This window comes from Myotis nattereri (genome assembly GCF_964212035.1).
Source record: "Myotis nattereri genome assembly, chromosome: 3".
NCBI lineage: Eukaryota > Metazoa > Chordata > Mammalia > Chiroptera > Vespertilionidae > Myotis > Myotis nattereri.
This window is the reverse complement of record NC_138077.1, coordinates 149,226,913-149,250,134: the sequence shown is the minus strand read 5'-3', so window position 1 is coordinate 149,250,134 and position 23,222 is coordinate 149,226,913. Positions and strand designations below refer to the sequence as shown.

General features: G+C 40.2%; 1 protein-coding gene across 1 annotated transcript; it reads right to left on the bottom strand.

The window, feature by feature from the left end:
- Positions 1 to 26: 26 nt before the first annotated feature.
- On the bottom strand, positions 27 to 23,222 carry LOC308516721 (guanylate-binding protein 7-like; the record flags this gene model as incomplete). Its single annotated transcript, XM_081087780.1, has 12 exons — positions 27 to 315; positions 1,748 to 1,824; positions 3,198 to 3,258; positions 4,136 to 4,326; positions 4,649 to 4,751; positions 5,780 to 5,992; positions 9,413 to 9,693; positions 11,219 to 11,464; positions 14,060 to 14,256; positions 14,475 to 14,584; positions 17,074 to 17,201; positions 23,033 to 23,222. 12 exons carry the CDS (start codon positions 23,220 to 23,222, stop codon positions 205 to 207), a joined length of 1,908 nt encoding a protein of 635 aa, XP_080943906.1. The 3' UTR covers positions 27 to 204.

The window sequence follows — 23,222 nt, the reverse complement described above, 5'->3', positions numbered from 1 at the left end:
TCAGCAGGAATTGAATCACTCTGTATAGAAAACACTGTTTTTGTAGTTTATTTCATCTTTGCAATTCTTTTGGTTCAACAATATCTCAAACATCATGATTCTAATTTTAGTTTAGTGGCAACTGTGTGACCTTCAGAAGTTGCTCAATCAAGTTGTTCCCTGTGGAGGGAGGGAGCCGGTTAGGAAATTATGTTCCTAGCATTTTTAGGAAATGGTACATTTTGTTCCTTTCATTTTCTCCTCCAAAACCTTTACTTCATCTTGAAGTTTCTTGATCTCTTCCTTGTATTTCTCCTGGAGACACTGTAAATTTTCCTGAGAGAAAAAATGAAAACTGAACTCACACAATGTAAAACATTTCCCACCTTAGCCAAATTATTTCCCTTTTCAATAGCTATGTTAATCCTTCATGAGTTTTTTAAACTTATTTGTGAACTAATTGAACTTCTCAATTTCTAATATTTCACTCTCTCCAGAGCCGTGGTTGGCAAACTGCGGCTTGCGAGCCACATGAGGCTCTTTGGCCCCTTGAGTGTGGCTCTTCCTAAGCCTTAGGAGTGCCCTAATTAAGTTAATAACAATGTACCTACCTATATAGTGTAAATTTTAAAAATTTGGCTCTCAAAAGAAATTTCAATCGTTGTACTGTTGATATTTGGCTCTGTTGACTAATGAGTTTGCCGACCACTGCTCCAGAGTATCCTGTTTTTCATTAATATTTCTGAGTTCTATGTAGCTACAGAAATGTTGTTCTTTTCTAGTTTCTAAACTTTTAGCGACCCAGAATCATATTCTTGGCCCTCTTCACCCACATGCACCACACTCTTCCTGAAAATTATATCTTTTTTTCCTTCAACTCTGATCTAGGTATGGTGGCCTCTCAAATATCTATCTAAGAAGGTGAGACAGATGAGTGAATTCCATTGGGAAGGCTACTACATGATTCAGAATCATGACAGACGTTTGATCAAGGAACTTAGTACAACTCTCCAAAACTTGGAGGCAAGATAACAGTTAATAAGTTGAGGAGACCACGGCCTGTGCCAGTCCACACTGTATTTCTGGGTGGACATCTACACACAACAATGACTTGGAGTAGAGCCTGAGAACAGGATGATACAAACAGCCTGAGTATGTAATTACATGATTAATAGTGTATATGGTCACGGAGTCTTCCTCCTATTCATTAGGGTTCCTGCAGAGATAAAGTTATACCAGGTCTGGCAGAAAGAGAATCAACTTTAACTCCACTGAGTAGGATAGACAGACCAGCTATTCTTCCACAAGACAGGACTCAGAAACATTACTTATCCCTCATGAAATTACAATTTCCTCATTTGAAAATGAGCATATCATAGTACCTACAACTTAACATAAGGATTTGAAAACATATTGATTGTAAAGTCATTGCACAGTGCCTGGCAGTGGAAAGCTACTATTTATTGGTGATTTAATGATAAAGGATTCCATGAGATTTTACCCTGCGAGTAATACCCTTTAGTAACCAGGGATGGTCACAGGTAGAAGCAGTATGAGAATGAAGTGTCTACTAGTGTTTGGGCTAGAAAAATTCTTAATCTTACATAATGCTCTAACTTCTAGCACATTTTTTATTCAGTGTAGTGGAAAATAAAATGGCAATGACAGAGTTGAATGCCAAAAGTTTAAGATATAGAATCCACTCTTGCTCTGCCATGAACTGGGAATTCTCCATCTCCATCTTCTCAATCAATTGCTTCATTTTTACCTCATGAATCTCTTTTTCCTCTTCCATCATCTGCTCATTTTTCTTTTGCATTTCCTCCAACATTTGTCTTATAGATTCTGAGGAAGAAAAATAAGAGAGAAATATGAGGATAAAATTGTTATAGTCTTATTTTGCCTTTCAACCCATGTTTTTTGTTTTATTCTTTCATCATAGAGAAAACTTCTTGTGAGAATTTTTGAACTGAGTAAACAAAACTGAGTAATTTCAAATGTAAATTTTAAGTGTATAGTTAAAAAAATCCTCTAAGACTATGAACTATACTTGTTATTCTTTGATTTTAGGTCCACTGATATGGCTAACATTAAACAATTATAAGGCTTCAGATTACCTGGAGTGTTTTTGTTTGTTTGTTTGTTTTTGGAAAAGTTTTGTTGAGGTATAATAATAATGCAATATACTGTCACATAAGATTTGATCTACCTATCATACATGTATGCACCTGTTAACCACCACTACAATTAAGTAATGAGCATGCACATCACTCAGAAACATCTACATCTTCACATGCCCTTAGGAAACTCCTCCCTCCTGAACATAAACCCTCATCCCCATCACTGACCACGGCCCAGCTTCCTGTCACTATAGAACTGCTTGCATTTTCTGGAATTTTACATAAAAGGAATCATACAGTATGTAGACATTTTTCACTGCCTTCTTTCATGCAACATATTTATTTTCAGATTCATCTAACATTCTTCTTTGTATTGATAGTTTATTCCTTTTTATTGTTCAGTAGTATTCGCTTGTATGCGTAAGTTAAAATTTGTTCATCATTCACCTGTGGATGGACATTGTTTCAGTTATTGGCTATTACCAATAAAGCTATCGTATGCACAAACTTTCATTTTTCCTGGGGATAGATGTAGAATCAAAATGATTAAATTGCATGTAGGTATTTGTTTAACTTTTTAGGAAACTGACAACCTTTCCCCAGTGATTTGGCATTTTACATTTCCACCAGCAGTGTATAAGGGTTCCAGTTGCTCCACATTGCTACCAATATTTCAGAAGTTTTGTCTTTTTAATTCTAGCCATTCTATTAGGTGCATAGTGGTGTTTCATTGTGGTTTGAATTTCTACTTTTCTGATAAGTAATGATGTTACTAACTAATGATGTTGTTTACTGTGCTTATTGCCATCCAAGTATACTTTTGATGAAGTATCTGTTTAAATGATATCATTTTTTTTCTTTTTACTTGGGACATTTGCTTTTCCAATTAGTGAGATATTTGTTGAGTTTTAAGAATTCTTTAAATATCTTGGATACAAGTTCTTTATCCAATGTGTGATTTTCAAATAGTTACTTCCAATCTATGACTTGTCTTTTCACTAAAAGAATGAAAATTCTGATTTTCACAAAAAGTGGAGTTCTTAATTTTGAAGTACAATTTATTATTTTGATATCTGGAGTGCTTTCAGCTCTTCTCACCTTCAATCACATTTTTCATCTCTTCCTTTTTCTCTTTGTATTTCTTCTGTATCTCTTCTGCCTAGTGATGCAGAGGAATTTACAATTAAGAAATGACGACTATGGGTTTATGGAAATCCCAGTAATACATGCATTCAATTAAATTTAATTTTATCATCCACATAACAATTATTATAGAATTCAAATAGCTTTTTGACTCTTTTTGTCCAATATTTCCTAACCTCATGATCTGGTAGCAGGAGTATCTTTGTTTTATACCTTCCTAAGTTCCCTTATCAGGATCTCACAGGGGTTGTGAAGGAGTTGGAACTTTCTCAGGTCGGACACCTATGCCAGGAATATGTTTCAGTCCTAAGGATGTTTTTTTGAAAGGATGGAGGTTTAGTTTTAACTATTTCTTAATTCCACTGAGGTAGGATGACCATATACATTATGCATAATGGGAACTACTGACTCTCCAGAGAATATGCGTTATCAAACTCCAGGTAGGGGCAAAAAATAAATTTACTCTGGGTGTGTAGAATGGAGCAGGCTGATGTGAACACCAATGTAGCACAATTTAGGGCTTTCATTATCCCATATTTCATATCTGATACTTTGAGACCAGATGGCTCTATATGAAATGTCTTTGATGGTTGCACCAAAGATCCGAAGAACTGAAGTCCTACTCACCTGGGCACAATAGGACCCTGTAATCACCACAAACAGTAGATCATGAGTCTGGGCCATGTTATTTGAACCCCATAATTCTAATACCACAGAAGGTGCTGAGTCTTAAAGACATGGGGCTTTAGAATGATCCCATTTACTTGACATTTCACTGAATCATATGCCTTTAGATATACTTTACAGTTTATGACTTTAGCATTTTGGTCTTCCCTTCATGAGGAACTAGGTGACTAGCCTATAGGCTTTGCCCACATCCCACCCAGACTTACCATCAGCATGTGCTGCAGAATTTTTTCCTGCTCTTTCAGTTTGTTTTTCTGCTCTTTCATCTTCTCATTCATCTGGGCAATGTTTTCCTGGTAGCTTCTCTCTAGAGCCTCCATTTTTTGCTGTGTTTCATTCAGTGTCTGTGTTAGCAACTCCTGTTTTCTTTCCAATTCCTCGGTCTTGGCTTGTTCGGCTGTCCCACAATGGTTTTACAAAGAGGAGAAAATTACAGTTATAACTAGCTGTACCCTTCAGAGGTAAGGCTAAAATGGTTTTAAAATGACAGAGAGGAATTGCTGAATATTCTTACTAACAATACCAGCAAAACATGTTTCAGAATATGATGTAAAAGCACTGGATGCCTGAGGGAGCAATTAAAACTCACCTGGTTATTTTTGGATTTAGCCACATTGTTTTAAACCTTTTGTGGAAGCACCTTGTTTCAAGAAGGACTTGTTTTTGAGGGGCACTGCAGGAACCCCCCTGCCCTCCATGATCACAGCCCTACCCTGTACCTTCTAGAGCCTTCCCACCAGCAGTGAGGGCCTTATCAATCTGCAGGATGGATTCCTTTGTTGCAGCCTGTGACTGCTTGAAGTTCTGGAGGACCTCCATTGCCTGAGGAAACAAGGAGCACAGACTATTCTTTCTGGGGAAGTCATTGGTCAAGAAAACTACAAATTTGACCCTGCAAGTTCATCATCTTTCTTAGGATCCAACAGTGGTTCCCTTTCTTCAAGGGCCACAATAGAAAATCCAACATCTTTAGTTGGGGGGGAAAAAACCCAACTTGGCAACCCCAGCCTCATCTTAATGATGCCACTTATGGCAGTTCTACAAACACTCTTCAATTGTATGCAATCTCTGCACATTCTTTTTCTGCAGACTGGATGCTCATTTACCCTTACTTTACTCAGATACTACTTATCAATACTTCAACTTATAGCTTCTACCTCCTCTTCCAAGAAGCTGAGCTACACTTCCTCCTCAGATTTGACTGGGTGCAGGTACACAGACAGGCCCATCTAGCTATACCACTTGCTGGCTGTATGTTCTTGGGTAACTTATGAGGTTCTCAGTGCATCTCATTTCTCTACGGTATTGTGGGGATGACATTAGTTCCTATAGTCATATTATTCTAAAGATTAAAGTGATAATCAATTTAAATGATCAACTTAAAAATATACTTGCTTTAAGAAGTGTGTGCTCAATATAGATCAACCATCACCATCATTCTATCATTATTATCATCACTATTGGTTTTTACTTACATGATAATCATTATCCTACCAATCCACTTGACTATTTATATTTCCTTTTTAGGTAAGATCATAAGCTTGTTGAGAACATTGTTTCATTAATTATGTATCCCTTATACAGAGTGATAAACTATTACATTGTTTCCTAAATGAAAGACATGTTCTCTTCCATGTACATTCCTGATAATAAATCCTATATTTAGGGGGGAAAATTCTGGCTTATTTAAGAGTATTTAACTAATTGTAGATGTAAAAGGTAAAAATGTACAGATATCGCTATGCTTTGCTATGTCTTCACAAATGGTCCTATTGTCTTAGATTTTCAAAAGAACCCACAAACACTCTCTGACTCTATTGGCTAGTCTTCCCCCTCATTTTATTAATCACCTTCACTCCTTTCCTGGGCACCAATTCATAGGACCTTTCAATCTTATTCATTTCCTCTGAGTAAAGAATGTATCCTCCAGGTACAGAGAAAGTTCCTCTCAAAACGCCTTCCATCAGCTGCTCTGAAAGCTGTGTAAGTTGAGCCTGGCAATATTTGAGAGATTCCTCTTCATTCTTCAGCAATAATTTTTTCTTCTTTTTCTTTATGATGTCCTGCCACAGAAATGTGCCGAAATACAAAGGAAAGAGACTGTTAGAAGGGAAGAGCCAAGTGTGATCCTCTTGGAAGAAGCAGTTTGATGGCATCAAGTTGGACTGGAGCATGGAACCATAGACCATGGTTAAGAAGCTCATTTTAGTCACAGTTTAGACCAATTCGTTGTGTGACCTGTGGAAAGTTCCTCAGTTCTCTTGGGTTCAGGCTCAACATTTGTGAAATGATGGTGTTGGTAGACATGAACACCAGGGTTCCTTTATTTTTTCAATTGAGATATTACATTATATTGGCTTCAGGTGTCCAATGAATGGTTTGATATTTATATACATTGCAAAATGGTCACCACAATGTCTAATTATTGTAGTCACCTTACATAGACATAAACATTGTTTTTTCTTTAATGGGAACCTTTAAATTCAACTCTGTTAGCAAATATCAAATATGTAATCCAGTATTATCAAGATTCCTTTATCAGTCATAGGATTAACAGTGGCCCAGCAATGAGCAATGGAAAGTTCAATATAACTGGAAGTAGACTTTCCTCTGCAAACTTAGATTGCTATGGATAAAAATATATACACAGTAAACGAATTGTCCACTAATGAGATAAGTGATCACTGAACAGAGTTTTGAACTTCTCATGAACTATTATAATGAGGGCTTGATTGTATAGAAATACAGGAAAATAAATTTTTTGCTATACCTGAAAAATTACAATTTTATTTGTTTTCTTCTGTATTGCAGTGACAGTTTTGTAACTCGTAGGATGGTCAATGACAGACTCAAAAACAAGGTGAAGGTGTTTTTATGAGGCAGAATTATGTTGTCCTCAAGAGTTCTCTCTCCTGGCATCCATACATGACAGTCTCTAGGCCTGTGCATATACTAAATATTGATCATCTGATTAGATTTTTTTACATGGCACTGGCTCATTTTAAGAAATCGAGATTACTCTTGGCAATGTAGCAGGATACAAAATTAATGCCAAGAAATCTATGGCATTTCTATACACCAATAGTGAACTTACAGAAAGAGAGACTAAAAAAATAATCCCATTTACCATCGTACCAAACAAATTAAGATACCTAGGAATAACCTTAATTAAAGAGGTAAAAGACCTCTACTCAGAAAACTACAGGACGTTGAAAAAAGAGATAGAGGAAGACATAAACAGATGGAAGAACATACCATGTTCTTCGACTGGTAGAATTAACATCATTAAAATGTCCATACTACCCAAAGCAATCCATAAATTCAACACACTTCCCATTACCAATGGCATATTTCACAGACCTAGAACAAACTCTCCAAAAATTCATCTGGAATAAAAAAAGACCCCAAATAGCTGCAGTGATGCTGAGAAAGAACAAAGTAGGTGGGATCTCAATACCAGATATCACGCTGTATTACAAAACCACTGTTCTCAAAACTGCCTGGTACTGGCACAAGAACAGACATATAGATCAATGGAATAGAATAGAGAGCCCAGAAATTGACCCAAAACAATATGCTCAATTAATATTTGACAAAGGAGGCAAGAACATACAATGGAGTCAAGATAGTCTCTTCAATAAATGGTGTTGGGAAAATTGGACAGATACATGCAAAAAAATGAAACTAGATCACCAACTTACACCATACACAAAAATAAACTCAAAATGGATAAAGGACTTAAATGTATGGCAGGAAACCATAAAAATACTAGAAGAATCCAAAGGCAACAAAATCTCAGACATATGACAAAGCAATTTCTTCACCGATGCAGCTCCTAGGGCATTGGCAACTAAAGAGAAAATAAACAAATGGGACTACATCAAAATAAAAAGCTTCTGCACAGCAAAAGGAACCATCAACAAAACAACCAGAAAGTCCACTGCATGGGAGAACATATTTGCCAATGTTATCACCGATAAGGGTTTAAACTCCAACATTTATAGGGAACTCATACAACTTAACAAAAGGAAGATAAACCATCCAATCAAAAAATGGGCAAAGGACCTAAATAGACACTTTTTGAAAGAAGACATAAGGAAGGCCAAGAGACATATGAAAACATGCTCAAAGTCACTAATCATCCGAGAGATGCAAATCAAAACAACAAGATACCATCTCACACCTGTCAGAATGGCTATCATCAACAAATCAACAAACGACAAGTGCTGGAGAGGATGTGGAGAAAAAGCAACACTCATGCACTGCTGGTGGGAATGCAGACTGGTGCAGCCACTATGGAAGACAGTATGGAGTTTCCTCAAAAAACTAAAAAATGGAACTCCCATTTGACCCCGTGATCCCACCTCTAGGAATATATCCCAAGAAACCAGAAACACCAATCAGAAAGGATATATGCACCTCTATGTTCATAGCAGCACAATTCACCATAGCTAAGATCTGGAAACAGCCTTAGTGCCCATCAGTAGATGAATGGATTAGAAAATTGTGGTACATCTACACGATGGAATACTATGCTGCTGTAAAAAAGAAGGAATTCTTACCATTTGCAACAGCATGGATGGAATTGGAAAGCATTATGCTAAGTGAAATAAGCCAGTCAATGAAGGAAAAATACCACATAATCTCACTCATTTATGGATAATAAAGACTATTATAAACTTATGAACAAAAATAGATACAGAGGCAGAGCAGCCTCGAACAGACTGTGAAACTACAGTGGGAAGGCTGGGGAGGGTTGGGGGGTAGGAGGGGGGAGTAAGAGATCAACCGAAGGACTTGTATGCATGCATATAAGCATAACCAATGGACATAAGACAGTGTGGGGCAGGGGAGGCCAGGGGATTGTCAAGGGCAGGACAAAAAGGAGACATATGTAATACTCTTTGTATTACTTTAAGCAATAAAACAATTAAAAAAAAGAATTTGTGATGCGATATTAACTAAAAAAAATGAGAAATGGAGATTACTCAAGTGGGCATATATAAACACATGAGTCTTTAAAAGTTGTTTTCTCTAGTTGGTAGCAGAGAAGTAGTCAAAGGTATTAGAAACAAGACAAGGATACAATGCACCATTGCTGCCTTGAATATGGCAAGGAGGCCAAATGACCCTCCTAATGATATTATATTGGTTTCAGGTGTACAACATCTGAATCTTGTTTCCAGCTCTTGGTAAACAGAGAAGAACACCCACACATCTTGTGCTAGGAACTCACCTGAAGAATTTTTACATAATAACTTGAGTGTTTCTATTAATAAGCACATATTAGGTTGCTTTGCCATAATGGAAATAAAGAACCAATCATTCAGAAAAAGGATGAATGGTAGTCTATAGAGCCCAGTCACTCACATGAATCTAAACTTTTTAAAATAAGAAATATATGAACTATGGGGAAAATGGGAATTTGTAGCCGTTGATCAAGAAGAACAGAAATTAGGAAGATATATGCTAAGACCTATTACCTGAAGCTTCTTTTGGAACACCTGGTTGTTATCTTTGAAGGAATGCTTCAAGAAGATTGCAATGGCTTTCTTCTCACAGGTTTCGTGCAGGTTCAGAAGTTCCTGCAGAGTGTCTGTGGGGAAGCTCACTCTCTGGGCCATCTGCTTGCTGTAGTGGTCGGCTGCCTTCTGCATGGCTGCAGAATTCTCACGCTGAGCCAGAGTTATCACTGCATTTTCCAAACAAGGCACTGCTCCACTGTTGATGGCATCCACATAGGTCTTTGTCAAGGTCCCCAGCCCTGAATGACACATGATATTTGAGGAATGGCAGGAAATTCTTACTCACTATTTCACAAGCTTTAGAGATCTCTCTTCTAAAAGTAACAATTTTATTGAAATGAAAATTTCTGTTTTGTCTTTTTTCCTTTCCTTCTCATCTTCTTCCTTGTCCTCATTCTTGTCTCCTCCTCCTTTATATACTATACTAGAGGGCTAGTGCATGAGATTTGTGCACTGCAGGGGGGTTCCTCGGCCTGGCATGCACCCTTTCACAGTCCAGGACCCCTTGCTCCTTATTGCTCACCTGCCTGCTGCTCTTTACTGCTCAGTTCCCTGCTCCTTATGACTGCCTCAGAGGCGGGAGAAGCTCCTGCCACCACTCTTCTTTTTTAAATATACTTTATTAATTTTTTACAGAGAGAAAGGGAGAAGGATAGAGAGTTAGAAGAAATCAATGAAAGAGAAACATCGATCAGCTGCCTCCTGTACACCCCCCACTGGGGATGTACCTGCAACCAAGGTATATGCCCTTGACTGGAATCGAACCCAGGACCCTTGAGTCTGCAGGCCAATGCTCTATCCACTGAGCCAAACCGGTCAGGGCTCCTGCCCCCACTCTTGTTCTTGCTAGCCATGAGCCTGGCTTCTGGCTGAGCAGCACTCCCCCTGTGGGAGCGCACTGACCACCAAGGGGCGGCTCCTGCTTTGAGGGTCTGCTCCTTTGTGGTCAGTGCATGTCATAGTGATTAGTTGTTTTGCAGTTTGATCAATTTGCATATTAGTCTTTTATTATATAGGATAAATCTTCTTCCTTGTAATAACATCATTGTATCTCCTATACACTGTCTCTTTTATGGTTCTCAAATTCATCTCATGATAATTTAAGCTTAATGATTTCAACCAATATATTCAAGAGTTTCTTGGAACCATTTTTCAATAAAAATAAATTTTAAAAGTGTTTATTTTACAGATAGGTAAATTAGATAATTTGGTGGGCAACATTCCTAATTAAAATTTGGGCCCATATAAAAAAATCATCAAACATTTCAGGATGGTGACTAAAATATTAAATCAAGCATGGGTACAACACAGCCCATAACACTGTATCTATGCTCTAGTGGTATAGATCTATGAATATAGCCCTGTACATAAGGCTATATTTAAATTTTATTCTCAAGCTATATGAACTTTCAGTGGCTTATGTTCTGCTCTATATTTTTCATAAATGGTGTAAATTCACACAATATCTTCTGTATCCTCGCCAAGATACACTCATCTCATTGGTCTTGTCATCATCATGCAGATTCCTCTCCTTAACAACAGGATGCGCTTATGTCATTAGTATATTAGTTTCATGAGATACATTAGGCTTCAATAATCCCTCATATAGGGAAACTTTAATGAAAAACTTAAATGTGTGGCCTGAATCTCTGCATTCCCATATCCCATAGAGCAGGAAACAGAACTACTGACAAATCCTGAGCACAGTCACAGCTTCATCACATGAAGAAAAATGCAGGACATGCTGTAACAAAGGAGACTCACGATTTCCAGTGACAATGATTCCTTCTCTGAGAGTCTTGGTTTTTGCAGCTGTGAAGATATAGTTACAGAAATTTTTGGATTGAACCTGGAAACTGCACTCCAGTTGGTTTTCTGACACCCCCTCCATATGTTGTAACAAGTTTTTGTCATTTGTAGGACGTTCAAAAACAAAGCACTTTCGCTTGGGAAAGAACTTCCTGATATACTTTCTAGGCATGTTGGAATGCTGGATTTTGGGATTCTCGCCTGTAGGGAAAAAAATAAATAAAAAAGAACAGTGATTGGTAAGACAGTCTTCAGGAAAGGACATACATTTCTAGGGTTCTTTGCATCATTGTTTCTCTGGTGCTTTCATATATCCTTCTATTAAGTAATGAAAATGAACACAATGCTAATCTCCTCCAAACAGATTTATTTTTATTTTTTGTGCAAAGCCAGGAATAAAAGAAATACTTCTAAGGAAGAAGAAGAGGCATGGAGGCATTCATCCTATCTCAAGGAACTTATGATTGTATCCTTTAGACCTTCCATCGTGTCCAAAGTTTTGACTATTAATTAGATATTTTTGAATGATAGATTAATCTCCCCATATTGTCAGAAATACTTTTGATATTATAGTCCTCATGTCAGAAATATAATGTGGGTTCTAAAGTTAGAGTCAAACATTTCCTGGTAGATGTGGCAATTTAAGATATTGCCAGGACAGACAATACTCAGAACAGTAAAGAACAACTTCTAAAAATCAAAATAACAAATACAGACAATATCCTATCTAATAATAGACAACATGGTAATTAATCATACCTCTGCTATGCTTCACATTGGCTAATCAGGGCGATATGCAAATTACCTGCCAACAAAGATGGCGGCCAGCAGCCAGGCAGCTGAAGCGAACAGGAGGCTTGGTTGCTCCAGTGATGGAGGAAGCCAAGGATCCCCGCCTGCTGCAGCCCGACTCTGAGCTCCAGTCTAAGCAACAATGTTGCAATTATAGAAGCTAAACAAACCCCGGATACCTGCTTTCAGCCAGCAGGCTTTGGAGCTGGAGCCGCAACAAAATTTCAATTACAGAAGGTAAATAAATCCCAGAATTAAAAAAAAAAAGAAAAAAAGGAGAGACTGGGAGCTTCAGTTGCAGGCTTTGCCCCGCCTAAAAACAGCCCTCAGCCCCTCACTCAGGCTGGCCAGGCATCCCAGTGGGGACCTCCACCCTGAAGGGGGTGCAGGCAGCCTGAAAACAGCCCTCAGCCCCTCATCCAGGCTGGCCAGGCACCCCAGTGGGGACCCCCACCCTGAAGGGGGTGTGACCAGCTGAAAACAGCCATCAGCCACTCACCCAGGCTGGCCAGGCACCCAAGCGGGACCCCCACCCTGATCCAGAACACAATTCAGGGCAAACCAGCCAGCCCCCACCCGTGCACCAGGCCTCTATCCTATATAATTAAAAGGGTAATATGCAAACTGACCCTAACAGCAGAAAGACTGGGAATGACTCGTCGCTATGACACACACTCACTACCAGGGGGCAGACGCTCAATGCAGGAGCTGCGCTCTGGTGGTCAGTGTGCTCCCACAGGGGGAGATCTGCTCAGCCACAAGCCAGGCTGATGACTGCCAGTACAGCGGTGGTGGTAGGAGCCTCTCCTGCCTTCTCAGCAGCGCTAAGGTTGTTTGACTGCAGCTTAGGTCTTCTCTCTGCTGGCAAGTGGACATCCCCCGATGGCTGCCGGGCTGCCAGAGGGATGTCTGATTGCCAGCTTACGCCCAATCCCCTGGGAAGCAGGCATAAACCAGCAAGGGGTTTTCCCCCCGAGGGGTCCCAGACTGCGAGAGGGCACAGGCCGGGCTAAGGGACCTCCCCCCCCCCCAACCCCGAGTGCACAAATTTTTGTGCACCGGGCCTCTAGTGTATATATATATAAGCTTAATGTAATGCTACTTAAAGATCTCACCTGTTCTCTATCTCAGATTATATTGGATGTGACAATGTCACACTGAGTAATTCTGGGCATATATCAGTTGTTCAATAAATGATTCTTGAATAAATAAATAAAATATTAAATAAGCAAAAATTGACATTCATCTAGGTACCACCCATTTTTCTCTCTGCTAAATCAATTCTGTGTAATGAATTTATTCTATTAACCTGGTAACAGGCTATAGAATGAAGAGAGTGAGACTATATGAGAGAGGTAATGAATGATTTTATAGTCTTACTAGAAGAATATATTAATTTTTGGGCCATTAAAACAGACAACATGAAATACATTTTAAAAATGAGTCATTTGATATCTTTGTGATCCTGTCTTCTATATTGATGGGCATTTTTCTTCAAATAGAAGCAGAGGAGCTCTAAACTTAACCAGAACACAAGTATTTGAGCCCTAAGACATCTTAGCACTGGTTGCTCTCCTCAGATTTTTCATGGTGTAAATTTTCCTAAAATCTTTGGTACAATGTTGGATATTGCATTTCCTCAGCCAGCTTAAATTTTAGTCACTTGTGTTTTTTCAGTATTGATAACAATTAAAACCATACCCAACCTGTCATATTCATATCGCCATTAGCACAGACCTCAATGCAATAAAAAATAAAAATTGACCTTAAGAATTGTATCATAGGGTTCACTGATCACATCCTACATTGGGTTTCACTACTGGCAGAGTTGATCACCTTTGAGGCATTTGCATGTTGCCATGTGTATTTACACCCCAACAAGTCATTTCTGAAAGTCAGAGATTGCCGTATAGAACCTTATGTTATAGTCCTCTGAAATATAACATGAGCTCTAAACGAAGAGTCAAATGTTATACTTCCACCTCCCAGACCATCCTCTGATACCTGAAACCAACTCCAAGGCATGCTCCAGGTACTCATCTTCAGTGATGGTGCGTCCATGTAACTTCAGCTCCAGCATGAAATCTCGTACAACCCAAACAAAGTCTGGAAAGAAACTCACAAACTCGTCTGAGTCACCTGCTTCACCAGAGCCGGGGGAGGATTTTGCCCTGATTAGCTTTGTTAGTTCAGTCACATAGCTGAGATCTTAGCTAAGGAATGAGAAATGTTTCCCTGCCAAAATTTCCAGATCACACCCAGAAATAATTTTTTGAACAGTCCCATTCACCCAGTGTCCCTTTCTCCTCAACCACAATTATTGACATGAGGAAAAAAGAATGAAAACAATAACAAAATAGTCTCAGTTACATTCCCATAGACTCCATGTCACATGGTGGTTCATTTCCTGGAAGGATACTGCAGCTGCTCCAGGGCCTGGTGGTTGATGGTGTTCATGCTGTTGTAGACAAACATGCTGCTCAGAAGCACGGCCAGGGCAAAGATCCATGAGTCATTCTTTGAGTCACCCTAGAAAGTGCACAGAAGGGGACTGAGGTGTCTACAGTTCATTCTCTTGTTCAGTTGTTCATGCACTACGTCAGCTCTACTAAAACTGAACAGTAGGGCAAATAACATAAACTGTGAAGATAGTGGTAAATTCAAACCTCATTTTGGGTATTCACATTGTCGCCTCTCATGGCTCTTGTTCTTTAGCAATTAAAAGAAGTGAATGACAATGTAAATGTGTGCCAAATATTTAAAAGAGTCCCAAGAACATAGAAGTATGCAATGATAAGTGGGTAATGATTTTTTGCAACTTTCTCTTGATCATGAGCTTATTAGTGACACAAATGCTAGTCAATTAAATTCACGAACTTCTTGTTGTGCATCAAAAAAATTCCAGATGCCACATTTAGTTTGGGGATATAAAATTTCACAGGGCAATCTCTGACTTTCAGAGATGACTCGCTGGAAACTCAAATGTACATGGTAACATGTAAATGCATCCAAGGTGATCAGCTCTGCCAGGAGTGCAAGCCAATGTTATAATATAAAAGGCAAATGGGAATACAAAACCCAGAAAAATTACTTTGTGATTTCAGGGCAAGAAGGGATATGTCTCAATGAGATACAATCCCATTAGTTGAAAATAGTAGGCCTTTGCTTTAAAGAAAGGACAGAATGTGGAATTCTGGAGAGAAAAGGACCAGGTTTGTGGAAGGATCTACAGAAGCCAATCAGAATTGTCAGAGAGTGTGTTAATACAAAGGTATAGCATGTTATTTTATTTGATTGAAGTAGTGGTTTTGTGTGTGGTAGGAATAGATGATGAGGCTGAACATAACACACTCAGGCTAAATCATGAGAGACTATGCAATAGAATTGGGTACTGCCAAAGACACTAGAGTTGTAAGGACAGCAAGTATTTCTGCTGCTATCAGTTGACAGTTCTGTTTTGGCTCCTTTACAAATGTAATCAGCTAAAAAGAAGAAGGTTTAGTAAACTACAATCTGTTAGCAATGAGTAAACCACCTTGGGCTTATATGGAGGTCATTACTGAGTGCTTTAAACCTGAATTATGCTAAATGAAATAAGCCAGTCAGAGAAAGACAAGTATCATATGATTCCATTCATATGTGAAATCTAATGAACATAGTGAACCAACAAGCAACATAGAGGCAGACTCATAGATAGAGAGCAGGCTGACAATTGTTGGAGGTGGGTGAGGGGATGGGGGCTGGAGGTGGAGGTATTGAGAAAAAAGAAAAAAAAAAGAAAGATTTCATGTACAAGGCAGCAGTGTGGTGACTACTAGGGAGGGGTGGGAGAAGTTGGGGGAGGAAATAAGAGGGATAAATGGTGATGGATAGAGACGTGACTTCGGGTGGTAAATATAGTGTACAGTTACTGTGCTGTAGAATTGTGCACCTGAAACCTGTATATATTTGTTAACCAGTGCCACCCCAATAAATTTAATTAAAAATTAATATGAAAATTAAAAATATCTAAAATCCTGCCCCTACTCCTTTTTGGGTAATGGAAGCCAAAGATTCATCACTCCTATTCTGACTTCATCCTCTGGCTAATACAAATAAGGATACAAGATTGACTGCAACTAACACAGCAAAGACATAATACCTAAAATTATCACATTTATCATGCTTTTGGTGGGTCTAGCATCAGTGATGGCGAACCTTTTGAGCTCGGCGTGTCAGCATTTTGAAAAACCCTAACTTTGGTGCCATGTCACATACAGAAATTTTTTGATGTTTACAACCATAGTAAAACAAAGATTTATATTTTTGATACTTATTTTATATATTTAAATGCCATTTAACAAAGAAAAATCAACCAAAAAATGAGTTCGTGTGTCAGAGGTTCGCCATCACTGGTCTAGCTCATGAATATATAGAAGTCAGGCAGGAATTCATCTGTAAAGCCCAGAGACTTGGACTAAAACATTAATTAATGTGTATCGTGTAGCTGAAGTGTTTTTGGAGATTATTAAATATGTTATTTTAATGAAACCCCATTTTTATATTTCCTACCTTCAAGACCATCAACCCCAGGCACCTTAACTACTAGAGTGCATTGATCCCATAATTATAGCTTCCTCCAGGATGTTTTTCTTATCCTGACGACCAGTTAAATATACCACTCCTTGTATCCATTATACCCTGTACTAATAGCACTGCTTATTTCATATCTACCAACTAGGCTCTGGACCTTTTCCTCAATCATGCATATCTGTACTACTTAACACAAAACCTGATAATTTAGATGCTCACTAAGTATTTGTTATCTTGTAACTTTCAATCAAGAGTAGAAATAAGAAGATATATATCTAATAATGAAACTATTGAGTTTCCAAGAATGAAATTCAAGGAAACAAAATTTAACCTCATTATTCTTAATTGGATTTTCAGTTTATAGAAATAGATCATAGAAGTTGAATTAAGGTTACAAATTAAAGTGAAAGTGGACTATGAAGAACAAAGAAGACTCTTTGCCTTACCTTTTCCACATCACCCAGGCCTTCAGTGTCTAGAAGGACCAGAGTGTGGTTGGGATTAAAGGGATGGGGTACACACCACATCCAGATGCCCTTGGTTTCAGACCGCACTGTGGAGCCAAGAGGAAAACCTGCAAGGGAAGAGGAGAAAGCGCTATAGAGTAACAGCAGATAGTCCAGGCTGCCCATAGGTTACATTGGTTAAAACTATCAGAATGTGAATGCCAGGCTAGGAGGAAGGTTTCTTTTATTTCCGTAAGAGCATCCTATCCACCCTTTATTCATGTTAAGGACCTTCTCAAGAAACACTTTGTTTCCTATTCACTCCATACTATCAATGGCTCAAGCTATATCACATTACAAAATTAATGTAACCTCTATTGACCTTCATAGTCTTTTTTTGACACTGAAGAGCTCCCTTGTCCTACAGATTCTAGTGTTCTACCAGTGGGAGGCACCAGCATGAGACTAGTGAGCCACCCTGTCCCAGTGTTTCTGTTACTGAAGCAGCAGTTTTCAACCTGTGGGTCACGACCTCTTTGGCGGTTGAATGACCCTTGCACAGGGATCGCCTAAGACCATCCTGCATACAAGATATTAGGATTCATAACAGCAGCAACATTACAGTTATGAAGTAGCAACGAAAATAATTTTATGGTTGGGTCACAACATGAGGAACAGTATTTAAAGGGCCAGAAGGTTGAGAACCACTGGTAGTGGGTCACAGCCCTTTCATTTCACTCCATCCAAAAGTGCTGATCTTTGCCACATTCTGGTTTTCCTTTATGCTTGGCTGTTCAGGCTATAGGAATGACTATAGTTCTCTAGCCATTGTTATTGCCACCCTCTGGGTGATTTCTCATCTCCTATTAATTCCCTGTGACATGCTTATGTCCTTGTATGTGTCCCTCTAATAAACACTCGTTAGTTAGCCTTTGAGAGGTTCTTGTGTGTCCTGCCAGGAAGTGGACTGATAATCAGCTTTGTTGGATTTTTTCTTCCCTTTTCTTCCTGTATTTTTCTCATTTCTTCGCTCTTTTGCAATGAAATGATAATGTGTTTTTGTTTGTTTGTTTGTTTTCTCCTGCCTCAGATGGAGATATAATAGAAGTGAAGGCATAAAACACCTGTGAAACGTGGTTGTTTCTCTTTCAAAAGTCTTAAAACTACAGGTGGGGAACATGTGAGAGGTATATCCAAGAACCTGTGTGATATATCTTGTCTAACAGTTTAACATTTTTAACACCCACCATAGGCCAATGTTTCCTTCAATGGGTACTAAAAATGGAAATGATGGAATGTGTAGGGGAGGTTAGTTCAGCTTGGCTCAAGCCACTCAATTTTGAGGCTTGGGACTTTCTCAGCAATCCACTGAGGTCTCTACAGAGAGGGTATAAAGCCTGAGATAGTCTGCATTCTTCTACATCTTGATAGTATTTGACTGTTTGCTAATTAATACAGAGTAATCTGAACTCCCAGTGCCCCCAGGAGAAATGGTAGGTGTAATTGGAAATCATCATTCTCAGTTATGAGTTAAAAACCCTCAAAGAAAGTTGTGAACAAGGAGAAAGTGTAATGACCTGGTAATCCTCCTAGACCTTGATTGAGTCCAAATCTTTTTTTGTTTTGTTTTTTTTTTCTGTTGGGTGGTAGAATCACAATTCAGGTATTGTGGTTTATTAGATTGCAGTATACTTTCAACATTATTTTGTATTAGTTTTAGTTGTACAGCATAGTGGCTAGGCAATCACATACTTTGCAAAGTGTTCCTACTAATATTCCAAAGACCCAGCTGGCACAGTACATAGTTCTTACAATATTATTGACTACTAGAGGCCTGGTGCACAAAAATTTGTGCACTTAGGAGGGTCCCTGAGCCCGGCCTATGCCCTCTTGAAGTCTGGGACCCCTCGGAGGATGTCCACCTGCTGGCTTAGGCCCACTCCCTGGGGGATTGGGCCCAAGCTAACAGTCAGACATTCCTCTGGCAGCCCGGCAGCCCTTGGGGGATGTCCACTTGCCAGCATGGAGCAGACCTAAGCTGCAGTCAGACATCCTTAGTGCTGCTGAGGAGGCGGGAGAGGCTCCCACCACCACTGCTGTACTGGCAACCATCAGCCTGGCTTGTGGCTGAGCAGAGCTCCCCCATGTGGGAGCGCACTCACCACCAGGGGGCATTTCCTGCATTGAGCATCTGTCCTCTCCCTGGTGGTCAGTGTGTGTCATAGTGACCAGTCATTCCCAGTTGTTCTGCTGTTAGGGTCAGTTTGCATATTTCCCTTTTATTATAAAGGATAGAGGCCTGGTACATGGGTGGGGGCCGGCTGGTTTGCCCTGAAGGGTGTCCCAGATCAGGGTAGGGGTGCCTGGCCAGCTTGGGTGAGGGGCTGATGGCTTTTTGCAGGCTGGTCAAGCCCCCCCACCAGTGGGGACCCTCACCCCACAGAGGTTTGGCCAGCCTAGGTGAGGGGTTGATGGCTGTTTTCAGGCTGGCTACACCCCCTTTAGGGTGGGGGGCCCAATGCAGTGCTTGGCCAGTCTGGGTGAAGGGCTGAGGGCCATTTTAAGGCTGGCCAAGCCCCCCGGCGACGGAAGCTCCCAGCCTCTCCTTTTTTTCTTTCTTTTTTTTTATTCTGGGATTTATTTACCTTCTATAATTGAAACTTTGTAGACTAGAGAGTAGCTCAGAGCCAGCTGGATCGGGGGTTGGGGAGGGAAGCCTCCTGCTCAAGCCAGCTCCATGGCCACAGACGGCTGAAAGCAGGTATCTGGGGTTTATTTACCTTCTATAATTGAAACTTTGTTGCTTTGAGTGGAGCTCAGAGCCGCAGTGGCAGGTGGAAAGCTTGGCTTCCTCCATCATTGGGGCAACCAAGCATCCTGCTTACTCAAGCTCCGTGGCTGCCGGCCGCCATCTTAGTTGGGTTAATTTGCATATAGTTGCTCTGATTGGCCAGTGGGCATGGTTTAAGGCATAGCAAAGGTACTGTCAATTTGCATGTTTGTCTTTCATTAGTGTAGATACCTACATGTGCTAAAATATTTCAAGGTGTGGGACTTTCTCAGCAATGAAACACAACCTCGTTACCACCTGATGTTATCTTGTGTAGAATTTAACTGATATCTCTCCCTTAGGGTTCTCAAAAAAGAACTTTTCATTAATTTAAGACAGGCAAGAAAAGGTGTTCTCCCCTGATAGGTGGTCTAGAATTTCTCTAATGGAAAGATGGAGAAAAAATGTTTTGTTGGAAGCAAATGGGAAAGATTATGAAGCAAAAAGGAGAAATGGAGAAAGGGAGGAAAGGGAGAGAAGGAGAGAGACAGAAAGAGACTCAGGGAGAGGACAATGAGAGTTATTGCTATTAATCATTGCAGTTCAGTGTATTGGGGTTTAACTCCTAATGGTGCTGAGCTGATGAGACATGGGGGAAGACATTTGAAGAAAAAATGGTGTGGGGTCTTCATAGAGAGAAATGAGTTACAGGACATAGGCAGATTGCTCTAAAGATCAGTAAGAACAGAAAAAGACAACCCAATAGAAAAGAAAAATGACCTCAGGAAATAGGAAACACAAAGAGAAAATTAATATGTGAAAAGATGCTCAAACTTATTTGTAATGAAGAAAATATATGCACCTATACAGACATCAGGTCATCAAATTTTAAAAGTCTTTTACAAAGTTTTATGAGGATGTGGAGAATTCTCAATTACTGCTAATAAATGTATACATTGCATGTAAAGTTTGAAAAGCTGTTTGAGAGCATCTAGAAAGGCTGACAACATATATACTTAATGACCCAGCAATTTTATGTCTGGGCCTGTCACACAAGGTAATTTGTGTACATGTGCACCAGGGTATACAAACAAGATATTTATATCAGCATCATTCATAAAAGTAGAAAACTACATCAAATGGGTAAATAAATGATAGTATCTTCTCAAAATAGCATACTATAAAATCCTATCTAATAAAAGACAAAAAGGGTAATTAACCATACCTCCACTACGCTTCCCATTGGCTAATCAGGGCGATATGCAAATTAACTGCCAACTAAGATGGCGGCCGGCAGCCACGCAGCTGAAACGATCATGAGGTTTACTTGCTCCAGTGATGGAGGAAGCCAGGGTTCCCCACCTGCCACAGCCTGGCTCTGAGCTCCGAAAACAACAGAGTTTCAATTATAGAAGCTAAACAAACCCCAGATACCTGCTTTCAGCAGGCCGTGGGCCTCAGAGCTGGAGCTGGAGCTCAGCTCCAGTGACAGCAACAATGTTTCAATTATAGAAGGTAAATAAATCCCAGAATAAAATAAATGTAGAGGCTGGGAGCTTCAGTCGCCCGCCAAACTGAAAACGGCCCTCAGCCCCCCACCCAGACTGGCCAGGTACCCCAGTTGGGACCCCCACCCTGAAAGGGGTGTGGCCAGCCTGAAAACAGCCATCAGCCACTCCTCCAGGCTGGCCAGGCACCCCAGTGGGGACCTGCACCCTGAAGGGGGTGTGACCAGCTGCAAACAGCCATCAGCCCCTCACCCAGGCTGGCCAGGCACCCAAGCGGGACCCCAACCCTGATCCGGCACAACCTTCAAGGCAAACCAGCTGGCCCCCACCCGTGCGCCAGGCCTCTATCCTATATAGTAAAAGGGTAATAAGCAAACTGATCCTAACAGCAGAAACACTGGGAATGACTGGTCACTATGACACACACTCACCACCAGGGGGCAGATGCTCAATGCAGTAGCTTCCCTCTGGTGGTCAGTGTGCTCCCACATGGGGGAGCTCTGCTCAGCCACAAGCCAGGCTGATGGCTTCCAGTACATTGGTGGTGGTGGGTGCCTCTCCTGCCTCCTCAGCAGTGCTAAGGATGTCCGACTGAAGCTTAGGTCTGCTCCATGCTGGCAAGTGGATATCCCCCGAGGGCTGCTTGGCTGCCAGAGGGATGTCTGATTGCTATCTTAGGCCCAATCCCCTGTGGAGCTGGCCTAAGCCAGCAGGTGGTCATACCCTGAGGGGTACCAGAGTGTGAGAGGGCACAGGCCAGGCTGAGGGATCCCCCCCTCCCCCGAGTGCACAAATTTTTGTGCACCAGGCCTCTAGTAATGAAAATAAATAAACTACAGATACATATGACAAACTAGGTAAAACTTAAACTTTTTGTTGAGCAAAAGAAGCAAAACTTCAAAGAATACCTGAATGGACTTCTCTTTATATAATATTTAAGCTATTCTTACAAATACATAGACAGCTTGTAAAACCACTTTTGAAAAGAAGAGTGAAAGCATGCACCATGAAAGTCAAAACATTGGTGAGCTCTACTGAGGTGTCAGAGGGTACATCTAGGGCTTTTGGGTGCTGGTGATGTTTTATTTTTTGATATGGACATGATTACACAGAGGATCACTTTATGTTTATTAACTTTTTATGTGTATGTTTTGTGCACTCTTCTGTGCTATAGTTCACATATTGGAAAAGATCAGATACAGAAAAGAGGGTATAATTTAGCAAAGTTTTATTCAGAAATGAAGCAAATAATTGGATGGTAGTCCCATTGAGCTATGGAATATAAAGAATATACTGTTGCCCAGTGTTCTTTCCATCCCTTTTTAAAAACAACATGTTGAACATTATTTGTGTCCTAGTTGAAAAGGTCCTGAAGTTTAAGGCAAAAGTGATGGGAGAGAAAGGAATGGAGCAATTGCTGGAGCCAAGCTCCTCAGCTGACAAAATGGATGGGATCAAGAATAATGGGTAGATCTTTGGGTAAAGTTGGGAACCCCTTGTTACTTGCTCAAAGAGTGAGGTTTTGTGGAACAATGGGGTTGAAGGTATCTATTTGGTGGTGACACAACTTTTTTTCAGGAAATGAGTTAGGCTCTCTTTTATGATGACCCTGAAGGAGGTGTGATCAGTCTGTGTTATCCCTGTCTCTAAGCATATGGCCCCACCCCAGAACAACACTCACCATGGTTCTGTCCTGCCAGGCGGTTCATCAGGTAGGATTTTCCTGTCCGATACAGACCTGCGATGGCCACCACCACCACAGGCTGAGACATCTTGTCTAGAATCTCCAGTGCTGTTGGATTTACTGTCAGCTGATTATTCTGATTTTCCACCAGACAGATGGGGTCCATCATAGTGTATTCAGAGGCCAT